The sequence below is a fragment of the Oncorhynchus gorbuscha genome, unplaced genomic scaffold, assembly GCF_021184085.1.
Source record: "Oncorhynchus gorbuscha isolate QuinsamMale2020 ecotype Even-year unplaced genomic scaffold, OgorEven_v1.0 Un_scaffold_584, whole genome shotgun sequence".
Taxonomy (NCBI): domain Eukaryota; kingdom Metazoa; phylum Chordata; class Actinopteri; order Salmoniformes; family Salmonidae; genus Oncorhynchus; species Oncorhynchus gorbuscha.
The window spans coordinates 152,501-170,000 of record NW_025745417.1 but is presented as its reverse complement, the minus strand read 5'-3'; the positions used below and the strand labels follow the sequence as shown (position 1 = coordinate 170,000).

At 37.3% G+C, this 17,500-nt stretch overlaps 3 protein-coding genes across 6 annotated transcripts in view; 1 reads left to right on the top strand and 2 right to left on the bottom strand.

The window, feature by feature from the left end:
• The window catches only part of LOC124018854 (NLR family CARD domain-containing protein 3-like), a 107,165-nt gene that overhangs the window by 2,563 nt on the left and 87,102 nt on the right, over positions 1 to 17,500 (bottom strand). Inside the window, exons 5-9 of one of the 3 annotated variants that reach the window (XM_046334151.1) lie at positions 15,410 to 15,526; positions 14,968 to 15,052; positions 14,613 to 14,841; positions 9,926 to 11,717; positions 9,474 to 9,647 (exon numbers count right to left, since the gene is read on the bottom strand). The exons of the other annotated variants lie outside the window; for them this stretch is intronic. Of the exons in view, the coding sequence (XP_046190107.1) occupies positions 9,474 to 9,647; positions 9,926 to 11,717; positions 14,613 to 14,841; positions 14,968 to 15,052; positions 15,410 to 15,526 (2,397 nt within the window). The remainder of the gene's footprint in view (positions 1 to 9,473; positions 9,648 to 9,925; positions 11,718 to 14,612; positions 14,842 to 14,967; positions 15,053 to 15,409; positions 15,527 to 17,500) is intronic. 3 annotated transcript variants of the gene reach the window in all.
• The window catches only part of LOC124018852 (NACHT, LRR and PYD domains-containing protein 12-like), a 101,308-nt gene that overhangs the window by 26,631 nt on the left and 57,177 nt on the right, over positions 1 to 17,500 (top strand).
• The window catches only part of LOC124018858, a 292,551-nt gene that overhangs the window by 272,099 nt on the left and 2,952 nt on the right, over positions 1 to 17,500 (bottom strand). The window lies entirely within an intron of this gene.

Here is a 17,500-nt window from a genome sequence, read left to right as displayed (position 1 = left end):
CTGATAGCATGCATCCCCAAGAATACCAGACCGTCAACAAAACAACAGATTTTGCGGTAGCCGGCGCTACCCAAAACGCAGAAATAAAATATAAAACATTCATTACCTTTGACGAGCTTCTTTCTTGGCACTCCTATATGTCACATAAACAATGGGGTCTTTTTCCTGATTAAATCCGTCATTGTATACCCAAAATGTGATTTGCTGAAGACCGGTCTGATCCAGAAAAATGGCCATCTACCAGAAAAAGTTGCCTATATACTTTTACAAATCACTTCAAATTACTTTTCTAAACCAACTTTAGGTATTAATAAACGTTAATAATCTATTAAATTGATCACGGGCGATCTGTATTCGATAGCAGCAAGTCTTGAAATCATCGTCCATGTTTTCACATTCATAACATCCTGTTGTGAGCCCAAAGAAAGGAAGAGCTTATACGTCACCAAACCAAGGATAAAGCCGCCCCTAAATGCCAGCACTGGTGACATTGTGTGGAAGCTGTAGGCGTTTACAGGGGATTGCCATGTATTTTCTTCAGCCTTAGACAATACATTGACTGACGGAGAGATATTATTTTTGTGTTTTTGGTGAACAGTTTTTCGAAGGATTTTGACTCCTAAACACGTTATGTTCTAGCCACAGACACGATTTAACCAGTTTTAGAGACTTCAGGGTGTTTTCTATACACACACACTTATCATATGCATATACTATATTCCTGGCATGAGTAGCAGGACGCTGAAATATTGCGCGATTTTTAACAAAAAGCTGCGAAAATGCGCATAATCCGTAAGAGGTTTTTAATGTTTCATTATTAGAAATGACAAATTATCAAAGTATTGCCTGCAGATAGAATCATGTATAGTACAAATATTATAGTAGACTGACCAGACCAGTTTAAAAAGCAGTATCAGTCAGAAGACAGACAGTGAGGTATCAGATTTAGATCGTATTAAGAATACAGTCCATATCTATATATCTATTTTGGCAGTGAAGCCACCATTTTAAATGTGGCTCTATATTCCAGCATTTTGAAATAGAGATGAAATGTTTCATTTGAGGTGACAGTGTATAATGTCACCTTTCATTTGAGGATTTTTTAATAAATACCTGTTTCAAGTTTCAAATTGAAAGCACTTTATGTATCTAGTTCCCCTATTTGAAGAAGTCAGAAGTATTCTAACCAATTAACATACAGTGTATTAAAGTTGTCAAAAGTTTAGTATCAAGTCCCACTCGTTGGTTGCATTTGCAGTTTGTTTTGGTTGTGTTTTAGCCAATAAAAACTGAATGGTGGATGGTGACTGGCTTAATCTTATGTCTAAGTGACTAGATAACAAGTTTCTAAGCAACTTAATTATTCCTCACGATGCCTTGAACAAGAAAAATCATGTATCAATCATGAAAAATTGTGAGGAAGTTACAGAGACTACAACAAAACATGCTAACCTCTCACCATTACCAATAACAGACTACAACAACACATGCTAACCTCTCACCATTACCAATAACAGAGACTACAACAAAACATACTAACCTCTCACCACTACCAATAACAGAGACTACAACAAAACATGCTAACCTCTCACCATTACCAATAACAGAGACTACAACAAAACATGCTAACCTCTCACCACTACCAATAACAGAGACTACAACAAAACATGCTAACCTCTCACCATTACCAATAACAGAGACTACAACAAAACATGCTAACCTCTCACCATTACCAATAACAGAGGATACAACAAAACATGCTAACCTCTCACCATTACCAATAACAGAGGCTACAACAAAACATGCTAACCTCTCACCATTACCAATAACAGAGACTACAACAAAACATGCTAACCTCTCACCATTACCAATAACAGAGACTACAACAAAACATGCTAACCTCTCACCATTACCAATAACAGAGGCTACAACAAAACATGCTAACCTCTCACCATTACCAATAACAGAGACTACAACAAAACATGCTAACCTCTCACCATTACCAATAACAGAGGCTACAACAAAACATGCTAACCAATTACAATAACAGACTACAACAAAACATGCTAACCTCTCACCATTACCAATAACAGAGACTACAACAAAACATGCTAACCTCTCACCATTACCAATAACAGAGACTACAACAAAACATGCTAACCTCTCACTTACCAATAACAGAGGCTACAACAAAACATGCTAACCTCTCACCATTACCAATAACAGAGACTACAACAAACATGCTAACCTCTCACCATTACCAATAACAGAGGCTACAACAAAACATGCTAACCTCTCACCATTACCAATAACAGAGGATACAACAAAACATGCTAACCTCTCACCATTACCAATAACAGAGACTACAACAAAACATGCTAACCTCTCACCATTACCAATAACAGAGACTACAACAAAACATGCTAACCTCTCACCATTACCAATAACAGAGGCTACAACAAAACATGCTAACCTCTCACCATTACCAATAACAGAGGCTACAACAAAACATGCTAACCTCTCACCATTACCAATAACAGAGGCTACAACAAAACATGCTAACCTCTCACCATTACCAATAACAGAGACTACAACAAAACATGCTAACCTCTCACCATTACCAATAACAGAGGCTACAACAAAACATGCTAACCTCTCACCATTACCAATAACAGAGGCTACAACAAAACATGCTAACCTCTCACCATTACCAATAACAGAGACTACAACAAAACATGCTAACCTCTCACCATTACCAATAACAGAGACTACAACAAAACATGCTAACCTCTCATCATTACCAATAACAGAGACAACAACACATACTAACCTCTCACCATTACCAATAACAGAGACTACAACAAAACATGCTAACCTCTCACCATTACCAATAACAGAGACTACAACAAAACATGCTAACCTCTCACCATTACCAATAACAGAGACTACAACAAAACATGCTAACCTCTCACCATTACCAATAACAGAGACTACAACAAAACATGCTAACCTCTCACCATTACCAATAACAGAGAATACATTACCAATAACAGAGACTACAACAAAACATGCTAACCTCTCACCATTACCAATAACAGAGACTACAACAAAACATGCTAACCTCTCACCATTACCAATAACAGAGACTACAACAAAACATGCTAACCTCTCACCATTACCAATAACAGAGACTACAACAAAACATGCTAACCTCTCACCATTACCAATAACAGAGACTACAACAAAACATGCTAACCTCTCACCATTACCAATAACAGAGACTACAACAAAACATGCTAACCTCTCACCATTACCAATAACAGAGACTACAACAAAACATGCTAACCTCTCACCATTACCAATAACAGAGGCTACAACAAAACATGCTAACCTCTCACCATTACCAATAACAGAGACTACAAAAAACATGCTAACCTCTCACCATTACCAATAACAGAGACTACAACAAAACATGCTAACCTCTCACCATTACCAATAACAGAGGCTACAACAAAACATGCTAACCTCTCACCATTACCAATAACAGAGGCTACAACAAAACATGCTAACCTCTCACCATTACCAATAACAGAGACTACAACAAAACATGCTAACCTCTCACCATTACCAATAACAGAGACTACAACAAAACATGCTAACCTCTCACCATTACCAATAACAGAGGCTACAACAAAACATGCTAACCTCTCACCATTACCAATAACAGAGGCTACAACAAAACATGCTAACCTCTCAATTACCAATAACAGAGGCTACAACAAAACATGCTTCTCACCATTACCAATAACAGAGACTACAACAAAACATGCTAACCTCTCACCATTACCAATAACAGAGGCTACAACAAAACATGCTAACCTCTCACCATTACCAATAACAGAGGCTACAACAAAACATGCTAACCTCTCACCATTACCAATAAACAAAACATGAGGCTACAACAAAACATGCTAACCTCTCACCATTACCAATAACAGAGGATACAACAAAACATGCTAACCTCTCACCATTACCAATAACAGAGGCTACAACAAAACATGCTAACCTCTCACCATTACCAATAACAGAGGCTACAACAAAACATGACATGAGGCTACAACAAAACATGCTAACCTCTCACCATTACCAATAACAGAGGCTACAACAAAACATGCTAACCTCTCACCATTACCAATAACAGAGGCTACAACAAAACATACTAACCTCTCACCATTACCAATAACAGAGGCTACAACAAAACATGCTAACCTCTCACCATTACCAATAACAGAGGCTACAACAAAACATGCTAACCTCTCACCATTACCAATAACAGAGGCTACAACAAAACATGCTAACCTCTCACCATTACCAATAACAGAGACTACAACAAAACATGCTAACCTCTCACCATTACCAATAACAGAGACTACAACAAAACATGCTAACCTCTCACCATTACCAATAACAGAGACTACAACAAAACATGCTAACCTCTCACCATTACCAATAACAGAGGCTACAACAAAACATGCTAACCTCTCACCATTACCAATAACAGAGACTACAACAAAACATGCTAACCTCTCACCATTACCAATAACAGAGACTACAACAAAACATGCTAACCTCTCACCATTACCAATAACAGAGACTACAACAAAACATGCTAACCTCTCACCATTACCAATAACAGAGACTACAACAAAACATGCTAACCTCTCACCATTACCAATAACAGAGACTACAACAAAACATGCTAACCTCTCACCATTACCAATAACAGAGGCTACAACAAAACATGCTTTTGTGTAGCGCCTGCAGGGTTGAAATATGCTAAACCCTTTGTTTACTGCTGGTGCTATCATCATATAATAGCTTCTTATGCTTTCACCGAAAGGCCTTTTTAAAATCGGACATGTTGGCTGGATTCACAATGAGTGTAGCTTTAATTTAGTATCATACATGTGTGATTTAATGAAAGTTTGATGTTATATAATTTTATATAAATTTGCTGCGCTGCATTTTCCCTAGCTTTTGGACAAGTGGGATGCTGGCGTCCCCCTATCCTAGAGAGGTTAACTAAATCAGAGGACCGCCCATGAGCCCAGTTAGGGTCTGGCATCCTGGGACAGGCCCTTTTCTGCAACTCCAGAATAAAACCCCAACTTTGAGAATTTCTCAACAGACCATGTTTCTCTCCATTACGAGAGGACAAAGGTTGCAGGCCAGCTTACCTCGATAACGAGAGGGCCAAGGTTTGAGACCAGGCTGCTGAATCTTTTAACCATCCCACGTGGTTAAACTCTTAGACTATTGATACCGACATAATAAGAACAAGTCTTTGATATTAATTACTAGTCTGCAGCTAGGAATTTGTTATCATTGAACGTGAAGACAACCACCAAAACATCTATCCATAAGGACATGAATGAATGTCACTCTGAACTATCCATTCTAACCACAACAGAGAGAGAGAGAGAGGACAGACACTCTCCGAAAGAAACAAACTTTTCAACAGAGACCCTGATGACACACTGAGCGTAAATATATATATTGATTGCAATTGTTCCCGAATGAGTGAGCGTTCATGTGCAAAGGATTACCATTTCAATTGTTATAATTATCAACTGTGTGTTGTCTCATCTCAGTCGACCCCCACTTCCCCTTTGTACACCAAACCGCGATGCCGGTTTATCCCACTAGGGGAAAATGCACTATAATTTCCTTGTAACTATCTACTGTTTGTTATACATTTCTGTGAATTACTTAGTTAGTAAATAAATTATTTTAAGACAATTGATGTATGAATGACTCATAGTGAAGACTGGGTTTGTGCAGATAACCAACAATTTACAACGTTTGGAATGAGACTAACGTAAAATAAATAATTTATGAATTAATAAGACTAATTGATAAGATATTAAAATATCTGAAAAGTTTTATTAGGAAAATTCTAACTTTGTAATCTGAATATTTTCATTGGTGCTCATCTTCCTAGTTAATACATTAGCCTGATTAGTTACAGAGAATCTTTGATAAAAAACAAAAAGTCTTCAGTTAGTAACACGACAGGGGGTATGTACCTCTCACATTCTCATTCATCACGATTCATTCATCATTATTCATAATCATAACCATGACTGTAGAAGTGTTCAGAAACATCTTCTATTTCTTATTCAATATGGGACCAAAACTAATGACTTCTTAAACTTTAATACTTGAAGATGTCCAAATTATTACGACTTTTTCAAATGGGAGAACTAGATACGTGCTTTAATTTCTGAATGGTAAAACATATTTGTATGTATGAACACCCTCAAATAAGAGGTGGCATTCTGTGTCTCCTAATATGAAACATTATATCTCAAATCCAAAATGCTGGAGCAAAGCACCACATTTAAAACTGTAAGCTTCACTGTCCAAACACATATAGTGTGGACTATGTGTGTCTGGTAAACACATGTGGATCTGGTGAACAGTTATCACTTGTTGACCAACTACAGGAATACTGACCTCAGAGTCTCCAGTTTACAGTGGGGATTCCCCAGTCCAGCAGAGAGCAGCTTCACTCCTGAATCCTTCAGGTCATTGTTACTCAGGTCCAGCTCTCTCAGGTGTGAGGGGTTTGACCTCAGAGCTGAGAGCAGAGAAGCACAGCCTTCCTCTGTGACTAGACAGCCTGACAGCCTGCAAAGAGTCAAATCATATTAAAATCACACTGATATTATTTGGTGGTGAAAATAGTGGCAGTATATTTTTTCAACATATTCAGATACATCAGTGTCCTGAAACCTGCCATATCTATTAAAACATTTATGTTTCATTATTAGAAATTAAGACAGACAGTGAGGTATCAGGTTTAGATTGTATTGAGTATACAGTCCACACCATATCTATTTAGACAGTGAGGTATCAGATTTAGATTGTATTGAGTATACAGTCCACACCATATCTATTTAGACAGTGAGGAATCATATTTAGATTGTATTTAGTATACAGTCCACACCATATCTATTTAGACAGTGAAGTTAACATGTTAAATGTGGCTCTATACTCTATATTTCAGATCAAATGTTTCATATGAGGTGACAGTATATAATGTCACCTTTTATTTGAGGGTATTTTCATACATATCTACATCACGTTTATTAATAACACCACTTTATGTATCTAGTCCCCCCATTTGGAGAATTCTGACCAAGTATTCTGACCAATTCACTTATAGTGTATTAAAGTAGTCAAAGGTTTAGTGTTTAATCATAAACTTCCTGGTTGCATTTGCAGTTTGTTTTGGTTGTTCTAATAATAACTGAAATATGACTGGAGTCAGTTTCTTTCAAAGTAGATAACATGTTTCTAAACTAAAGTAATCCTGATGATGCCAAGATTGTGAAAGATCATCAATTAATCATTATCAATATTGAGTGAGTAAGGTAAAGAGGCTACAACAAAACATGCTAACCTCTCACCATTACCAATAACAGAGGCTACAACAAAACATGCTAACCTCTCACCATTACCAATAACAGAGGCTACAACAAAACATGCTAACCTCTCACCATTACCAATAACAGAGGCTACAACAAAACATGCTAACCTCTCACCATTACCAATAACAGAGACTACAACAAAACATGCTAACCTCTCACCATTACCAATAACAGAGGCTACAACAAAACATGCTAACCTCTCACCATTACCAATAACAGAGACAACAACAAAACATGCTAACCTCTCACCATTACCAATAACAGAGACAACAACAAAACATGCTAACCTCTCACCATTACCAATAACAGAGGCTACAACAAAACATGCTAACCTCTCACCATTACCAATAACAGAGGCTACAACAAAACATGCTAACCTCTCACCATTACCAATAACAGAGGCTACAACAAAACATGCTAACCTCTCACCATTAACCTCAAATACAAGGTGACATTCTGAACTGTCACCTAATATGAAACATTATATCTCAAATCCAAAATGCTGGAGCAAAACACCACATTTAAAACTGTAAGCTTCACTGTCCAAACACATATGGTGTGGACTATGTGTGTCTGGTAAACACATGTGGATCTGGTGAACAGTTATCACTTGTTGACCAACTACAGGAATACTGACCTCAGAGTCTCCAGTTTACAGTGGGGATTCCCCAGTCCAGCAGAGAGCAGCTTCACTCCTGAATCCTTCAGGTCATTGTTACTCAGGTCCAGCTCTCTCAGGTGTGAGGGGTTTGACCTCAGAGCTGAGACCAGAGAAGCACAGCCTTCCTCTGTGACTAGACAGCCTGACAGCCTGCAAAGAGTCAAATCATATTAAAATCACACTGATATTATTTGGTAGTGAAAATAGTGACTGTATATTTTTCTAAATATTCAGATACATCAGTGTCCTAAATCCTGTCATATCTATTCATAAATTAATGTATCATTATTATAAACTACATATGAATAACAAATTATCAAAATATTGTTGTCAATAGAAACAATTCACTTATAGTGTTATTATTTATTTAAGCATTGAAGTATTCAAAACCATGCTATTTTTTCCCATATTAACACACAATGACTACATCAAGCTTGATTTGGTTGTGTTTTGTCCAAAAGTAACAGAATGGTGGATGATGAGTAGGTAACTTGTTTATAAACACTATTAAAGTCATTCTGATAATGCCAGAGTAAACAGGAGCAGTAGGGTAGGCTAGTGGATTAAAGCGTTAGACTAGTAACTGAAAGGTTGCAGGTTCAAACCCCCGAGCTGACAATGTACACATCTGTTGTTCTGCCCCTGTGTATTTTTACCTTTATTTAACTAGGCAAGTCAAACAAATTCTTATTTTCAATGACGGCCTAGGAACAGTGGGTTAACTACCTGTTCAGGGGCAGAACGACAGATTTGTACCTTGTCAGCTCAGGGGTTTAAACTTGCAACCTTCCGGTTACAAGACCAACGATCTAACCACTAGGCTACCCTGTCGCCCCATATAGCTGTATATATAAGACAACTGCTGGGACTGCCCAGGGAGAGCTCCTGATTGACCATGGTGCATTGAGTTGGTTGGAACCTCAAAAGCCTGCTGACAATAAACAATGATTAATGTAAGATTCACTTCAAGTGTTCCTTTCCACGACAAGAGATACAGTGGTCAAAGCGAAACATACTAACCATTACCCCAGTATCACCATTACCCCATTTTCAACATTACCCCATGATCAACATTGCCCCATTTTCATCATTACCCCATTGTCAACATTACCCCATTAGCACCATTACCCTCAAATAAAAGGTGACATTCTGTACTGTCACCTAATATGAAACATTCAATCTCAAATCCAAAATGCTGGAAATGTAAAACTGTAAGCTTCACTGTCCAAACACATATGGTGTGGACTATGTTTGCCTGGAAAACACATGTGGATCTGGTGAACAGTTATCACTTGTTGACCAACTACAGGAATACTGACCTCAGAGTCTCCAGTTTACAGTGGGGATTCCCCAGACCATCAGAGAGCAGCTTCACTCCTGAATCCTTCAGGTCATTGCTACTCAGATCCAGCTCTCTCAGGTGTGAGGGGTTTGACTCCAGAGCTGAGACCAGAGAAGCACAGCCTTCCTCTGTGACTCCACAGCCTGACAGCCTGACAAAGAGATCATATTGACTTCACAAATACACATAAACAAAAGTATTGAAGAAGGACAATATGCAGATGCATTTGGTTTATTCTCTCAAACAACATTTAGACACATCTTCTGTCTCCTAGAATTGAATGGTCTTATGGTTTTACTAATGTGAACATCAATGTGTTGATTCAATGTGTTGTTCAATATAATATATATTATACACTTATTATAATACATATTTTCCTTGAGAATGAATATTTCTTCCTGATGATTAGTTGTCATTTTATGTACTCACAGAGCAACTGTGGAGGCTTTGACCACTGGCAGCAGCCTCAGAAGACCCTCCTCTGATCTGGAGTATTTCTTCAGGTCAAACACATCCAGCTCCTTTTCTGAAGTCAGCAACACAAAGACCAGAGCTGACCACTGTGCAGGTGACAGGTTGGGTTTTGAGAGACTTCCTGATCTCAGATAGCTTTGGATCTCCTCCACTAGAGAATGGTCATTCAGTTCATTCAGACAGTGGAACAGATTGATGCTCCTCTCTGGAGAGGGATTCTCCCTGATCTTCTCCTTGATGTAATTGACTGTTTTTTCATGGGTCTTTGAGATGCTTCTTGTCTTTGTCAGTAGACCTCGTAAGTGCTTCTGATTGGACTCCAGTGAGAGGCCCAGCAGGAAGCGGAGGAAAAGGTCCAGGTTTCCTGTCTCACTTTCTAAGGCTTTATCCACAGCACTCTTGTAGACAGTAACTTTAGGCTTGTCATATAACAGTGCACAAAAGTTCCTGGCCATTGACTGAGGTTTGTCCATCAGATTCTCATTGTTGTTGATGAATGAGAGGAACACATATACAGCAGCCAGAAACTCCTGAATGCTCAGATGCACGAAGCAGTACACCTTGTCCTGGTACAGCCCACATTCCTCTTTAAAGATCTGTGTGCACAATCCTGAATACACTGAGGCTTCATTGACATCAATGCCAGCCTCTTTCAGGTCTTCTTCATAGAAAATCAGATTGCCCTTCACAAGCTGTTGAAAAGCCAGTTTTCCCAGTGACAGAATGCTCTCTTTATTCCAGTGTGGACCTGTCTCTTCTTTCCCAAGATACTTTTCATTCTTCTGTTTGGTATGAAACTCCACAAGGTGTGTGTACATCTCAGTCAGAGTCTTGGGCATCTCTTCTCTCTTATGATTCAGCATGTGTTCAAGGACTGTTGCAGAAATCCAACAGAAGACTGGAATGTGGCACATGATGTGGAGGTTCCTTGATGTCTTTATGTGTGAGATGATTCTGCTGGCCAGGTCCTCATCACTGAATCTCTTCCTGAAGTACTCCTCCTTCTGTGGGTCATTGAACCCTCTTACCTCTGTCACCTGGTCGACACACCCTGAAGGGATCTTATTGGCTGCTGCAGGTCGGGTAGTTATCCAGAGGAGAGCAGAGGGAAGCAGATTTCCCTTGATGAGATTTGTCAGCAGAACATCCACTGAGGTTGACTCTGTGATGTCCCAACAGATCTTGTTCTTCTGGAAGTCTAGGGGCAGTTTGCACTCATCCAGACCATCAAAGATGAACAGAACTTTGTATTTGTTGTAGTTGGAGATTCTTGATTGTTTGTTTTCCATTGAGAAGTGATTGAGAAGTTCAATGAAAGTGTGTTTGTCCTCTTTCATCAAATTCAGCTCCCGAAAAGGGAATGAAAATACAAATTGGACATCCTGATTTGCCTTTCCTTCAGCCCAGTCCAGAATGAACTTCTGCACAGAGACTGTTTTTCCAATGCCAGCGACTCCCTTTGTCAGCACAGTTCTGATAAGTTTGTCTTGTCCAGTTAAGGGTTTCAAGATGTCGTTACATTTGATTGCAGTCTCTAGATTTGCTTGTTTCCTGGTTGTTGTCTCAATCTGTCTCAGCTCATGTTCATTATTGACCTCTCCTGTACCACCCTCTGTGATGTAGAGCTCTGTATAGATCTTATTGAGAAGTGTTGGGTTTCCTTGTTTAGCGATCCCCTCAAATACACATTGAAACTTCTTCTTTAGATTAGATTTAAGTTCACGTTGGCAAATCACAGCAAACTCATCTGAATGAAGAAATAACACAGGGATATTAATATTGTGTTTGTTTTAATGTCTACAGTATTGTAAGACTGTGATATGAATTTGTACATTATAATAATTTATTATCTTAACCTCTCTGCGCATGGAACCCGCTAGCGGGCTGAAATTCCACAACATACGGTGATCGCTACATAAATAGTCATATTAAACATTCATGAAAATACAAGTGTCTCACATGTATCGAAAGCCTAGAATCTTGCTAATCCAACTCCGTTGTCAGATTTAAAAAAGGATTTACTGCGAAAGAATACGATGCGATTATCTGAGCATAGAGCCCCATAAAAAACAACAATTTTATCCAGCACAGGCGTAACATAATCACAAACTGCATTGAAATAAATCGTTTACCTTTGACGATCTTCGTCTGTTTGCAATTCCAATGCTCATTGTTACACAATGTTTGATAAAATCAATTTTTATAGCCTCACACAAAACACAAATAGCCTCACACAAAACATTTTGTGAACCGCTTGTGTCGTGAATTCCTTCTCATTCCATTTTCGACAACACATTCCAGGTAAACACACAGAACGTGACTTTTAAGATGTTGTTCAATATAATAATCAAACAAACCAGCAATCAACTGGTTTGTTTGTAACACAATCAAACCTGATGGGCCATTTCGCGGGACTGAAAGAAACCGATTTGAAGACAACAAGTCATGACATCATTGTGCACCAATGATTTGCCCGCTGTTTCGTTGATTGACTGTCTTTTAACCCAATGACCACTGATGGTCTTGAAATCTAGCTGGGTAGATACTCAATGAGCTGAGCTAAATAGCAATAGGTCATGTTTATGTGTTGCAAGACCAACCCATGTAGTGGTTATGTGTTGGAAACACTCCAGCGTAACGAGAGTCATTTGCTATTGAAGTTTCATACCGGTAGGAGAAACACATATTACACATTGCATTGTTTGGTAAACGCGCCGATTCAGCTGTTTATATATCAATCATTATGGCGACTAAGTCAGGGATGGCTAAATCTAAGTCTAGATAAACAGATGTACACACAATTTTAGAATAAATTGATTGGGAAGGTGAGACAGAGATTGTTGTAGGACGATTCATTTAGCGATTGTGGAGGAATATTTTTTGAACGGGAGAGGACATCGTTTTGGGCTGGTCAGTTCTTATCATGCTAATGCCCTTGTTTGAAATTAATAATATAAAATATTATTTGTGATTTGTTTTACATTTTAGAAGCAATATATAAACAATGTCATGAAATGTGAGATGCGTGTGTCTGCCGCCCCACCCCAACCCACACGAAATAGCCTATTTGAGGCTGCTGAGGGGAGGGCAGGCCCATAACAATGGCCAAAGTGAAATGGAGATAGTAGATACAGCAGGTCTATAATAATATATTCAACCTTATGTTCCCTGTACTCTCTATATATATCTGTTTATGATACCTGTTGATACAGGGCTCATATGCGAAACTATTCTAGCTGAACATTTTCTTTCACAGTGACACTGACTCCGAATGGGAGACTTATCCGGTGTCCTGTGTGTATTTAAGTATGCTCTCTCTAATTCTCTCTTTCTCTCTCTCTGAGGACCTGAGCCCTTGGACCATGCGTCAGGACTACCTGGCATGATGACTCCTTGCTGTCCCCAGTCCACCTGGCCTTGCTGCTGTTCCAGTTTCAACTGTTCTGCCTGCGGCTATGGAACCCTTAACTGTTCATTATTACTCTTGAGGTGCTGACCTGTTGCACCCTCTACAACCACTGTGATCTCCACCCGGCACAGCCAGAAGAGGACTGTCCACCCCTCATAGCCTGGTTCTTCTCTAGGTTTCTTCCTAGGTTTTTGCCTTTCTAGGGAGTTTTTCCTTGCCACTGTGCTTCTACACCTGCATTGCTTGCTGTTTGGTGTTTTAGGATGGGGCTATATAAATAGATTTATTTGATAGAGGACTGAGGGTCTTCCAAATATTGAAAGTGTGTAAATAGTTGTTATTTCTTTTAATATATTTTTTTTCCCCTTTTTTTCCCTTTTTTTTCTCAAATCTTTTTTTTGGGGGAGGGGGTGTGTTAGGATACCCTTTTGGTATTTTGTATATAGTTATTTGTTTCAAAATGTATACCTTCACCAATTTGGCCACTTGGGTACATTTGGGATACTTGTCTGGGACACCTGGGTGACTTCATGATAAATGTCATGTAGCACACTCATTTTGGAAGTTATCATTCTAAAACTCTGCAGAAGTACCCTCTTATATTTTTCACTGAAATTGTCCCCATCATCTTATCTCAATGTTTGTTTTATCTTGTTCATTTTAAAGGTGATGATACCAAAATAAAAATAAAAAACATATGTTTTTTTCATTGTTTTATCTAAACCAGATCTATTGTGTTATATTCTCCTACATTCAATTCATATTTACACAAACTTCAGAGTGTCTTCTTTCAAATGGTACCAAGAATATGCATATCCTTGGTTCTGTGCCTGAGCTACAGGCTGTTAGATTTGGGTATGTCTTCAGGCGGAAATTGCACAAAGTAGGGGGGTAGCTGTAAGAGCTTTACTGACTGTAAAAATGTGTAAATGTTTTCATAAAGCATTCCAGACTGGTGTGTCTGATTATATTAATATAATTTTATTGATGCTATTATTAATGTTGTCTCTCAATCTAAATTTAAATCTAAATGAATCAACACAACACATCCCTGCTGCTACTTGATGAGGTCACTAGGTGTTGTGGTAAGGCAGCTACAGCATCATTGAGTTACACAGCTACTTTAGCTGTACTTTAGCTACAGCCTTTTTTTTAGCTACAGCTTTTCAATGTTTGTTGTAAAACTACTAAACTATTATAAACACCATTCAACATGAGGCAGACAGCTCATACTTTTCTCCAGTGTGTCAGCAAGCTCCTTCTGGTTCATTTTCCTCAGGACGTGCAGTGTGATCTTCAGAGCCCCCTCTCTGGCACTGCTCTCCTGCTTCTCATCTTCAGCGTCCACAACTTCCTTATCCTGCTTCTGACTCTCAAAGCCTTCTGGGAGTTCTGGACTAAGAATCCTCTTGAACATCTTCAGCTCGTTCCTCACAAATGTCATCATTTTCTCTTCAAGCATCTGAAAAAAATTAAGTAATTAAGTTAAGCAAGAGAATAAATGCTTTCTCATTAACACAATGAATGATTGACAGATCAACTTTACTTGAGGTAAACACAAACAAATGTACACAACAGGATCACATACACTGAATATGGAGTCCAGGTCTGTTTGATGACTCTGGGAAGACTGACCACTGAGAATCTCTGACTCTGATCTCTCCTGTTGGTTTCTGTGGACAAAACATGAGATTACATCTCCTCATCCAGGAGGTTCACACACACACACACACACACACACACACACACACACACACACACACACACACACACACACACACACACACACACACACACACACACACACACACACACACACACACACACACACACACACACACACACACACACACACACACACACACACACGGAGGAAACATTGTGTCTGTTTAATATTGTTTTAGGACTATGAAAATAGACAAAATGATTAGCCTATGGATTATGAAAACAACAACAATAAATGGGAAATGAGAAATGACTAGAGACAGTGTTGTTTAACTCACTGACCAGGACCCATGAGTTCTTCTTACCTTTGTTCAGTAGAAAAGTCTTCCTCTCTAAACATTATAGGATGACCCATAGACCGGTCACTCTTCAGGGACACACAGCTGGGAACAGGGGAGGCTGGTCTCTCCTGCTGGATTGGGCTTCAACACAACAGAGACAAACATTACATCTCTCATCTCCTCTGAGCTCAGATGGGGAAACATAAGAAGAGTTTAACTCCAAAATGCTATATATTCATTTTCAGAAACTGTCATAAATGAACTTTTACTGTTAAAATAAATTATAAAAGAGATTGGTGTTGTTTCACTATCTAATCTGATTATGGGGGTTTTCAATGACAGACATGTATTTGATTATAATTTGATGTTTTCATTTCAGAGAGTCAAATGTTTTTTGTAATAGTAATTTAATAAAGATATACCCATCTAAAATCTATTAACTGAGAATAATAGTAATTTAATAAAGATATACCCATCTAAAATCTATTAACTGATAATAATAGTAATAATAATTTAATAAAGATATACCCATCTAAAATCTATTAACTGATAATAATAGTAATAATAATTTAATAAAGATATTCCCATCTAAAATCTATTAACTGATAATAATAGTAATAATAATTTAATAAAGATATACCCATCTAAAATCTATTAACTGATAATAATAGTAATAATAATTTAATAAAGATATACCCATCTAAAATCTATTAACTGATAATCTGAGAACAGTCATTTTGAAGGTACCCATGAGCAACCATTTCTGATGAAAAAACAAATGTGATGCATTTTGGAAATAAACCCTTAATAATTATTTCTAAAATTGTAATCTCACCTCTTAGATTTGGTGTCATGTTCCCCAGAGAGTCTAATTTTAGAGGCAGGGCCCCCCTCCTCTCTCTTCCCAGAGAGACTAATTTTAGAGGCAGGGCCCCCCTCCTCTCTCTCCCCAGAGAGACTCATTTTAGAGCACTGACCCCTAAACAGAGATCCAACATGTTGGTTGTGGTTAACACAGTAATTCTTGAATTGTTATAATTTATTAATGATCTCTTATAAAACATTTACTAATAGACATATCGAAACAGTCAGGTGATTTAATGCAATCACATGAATATGTAGTTGTGAAATGACATCTCCATGGTAACTGTCAATAATAATAATAAATCACTGTTTGATAAGGTAGTTATAGACAGTACAGCAACAATAATAATAATAATAATAATAATAATAAGTCACTGTTTGTTAAGGTAGTTATAGACAGTACAGCAACAATAATAATAATAATAATAATAAGTCATTGTTTGTTAAGGTAGTTATAGACAGTACAGCAACAATAATAATAATAATAATAATAATAAGTCACTGTTTGTTAAGGTAGTTATAGACAGTACAATAATAATAATAATAATAATAATCACTGTTTGTTATAATAATAATAATAATAATAATAATAAGTCACTGTTTGTTAAGGTAGTTATAGACAGTACAGCAACAATAATAATAATAATAATAATAATAATAATAAGTCACTGTTTGTTAAGGTAGTTATAGACAGTAATAATAATAACAATAATAATAATAATAAGTCAAAGTCATAATAATAATAATAAGTCACTGTTTGTTAAGGTATAGACAGTTATAGTCACTGTTTGTTAAGGTAGTTATAGACAGTACAACAACAATAATAATAATAATAATAATAATAATAATAAGTCACTGTTTGTTAAGGTAGTTATAGACAGTACAGCAACAATAATAATAATAATAATAATAATAATAATAATAAGTCACTGTTTGTTAAGGTAGTTATAGACAGTACAATAACAATAATAATAATAATAATAAGTCACTGTTTGTTATAGTTATAACAGTAATAATAATAAGTCACTGTTTGTTAAGGTAGTTATAGACAACAATAATAATAATAATAATAATAATAATAATAATAAGTCACTGTTTGTTAAGGTAGTTAAGACAGTACAGTAACAATAATAATAATAATAATAATAATAAGTCACTGTTTGTTAAGGTAGTTATAGACAGTACAGCAACAATAATAATAATAATAATAATAATAATAATAATAAGTCACTGTTTGTTAAGGTAGTTATA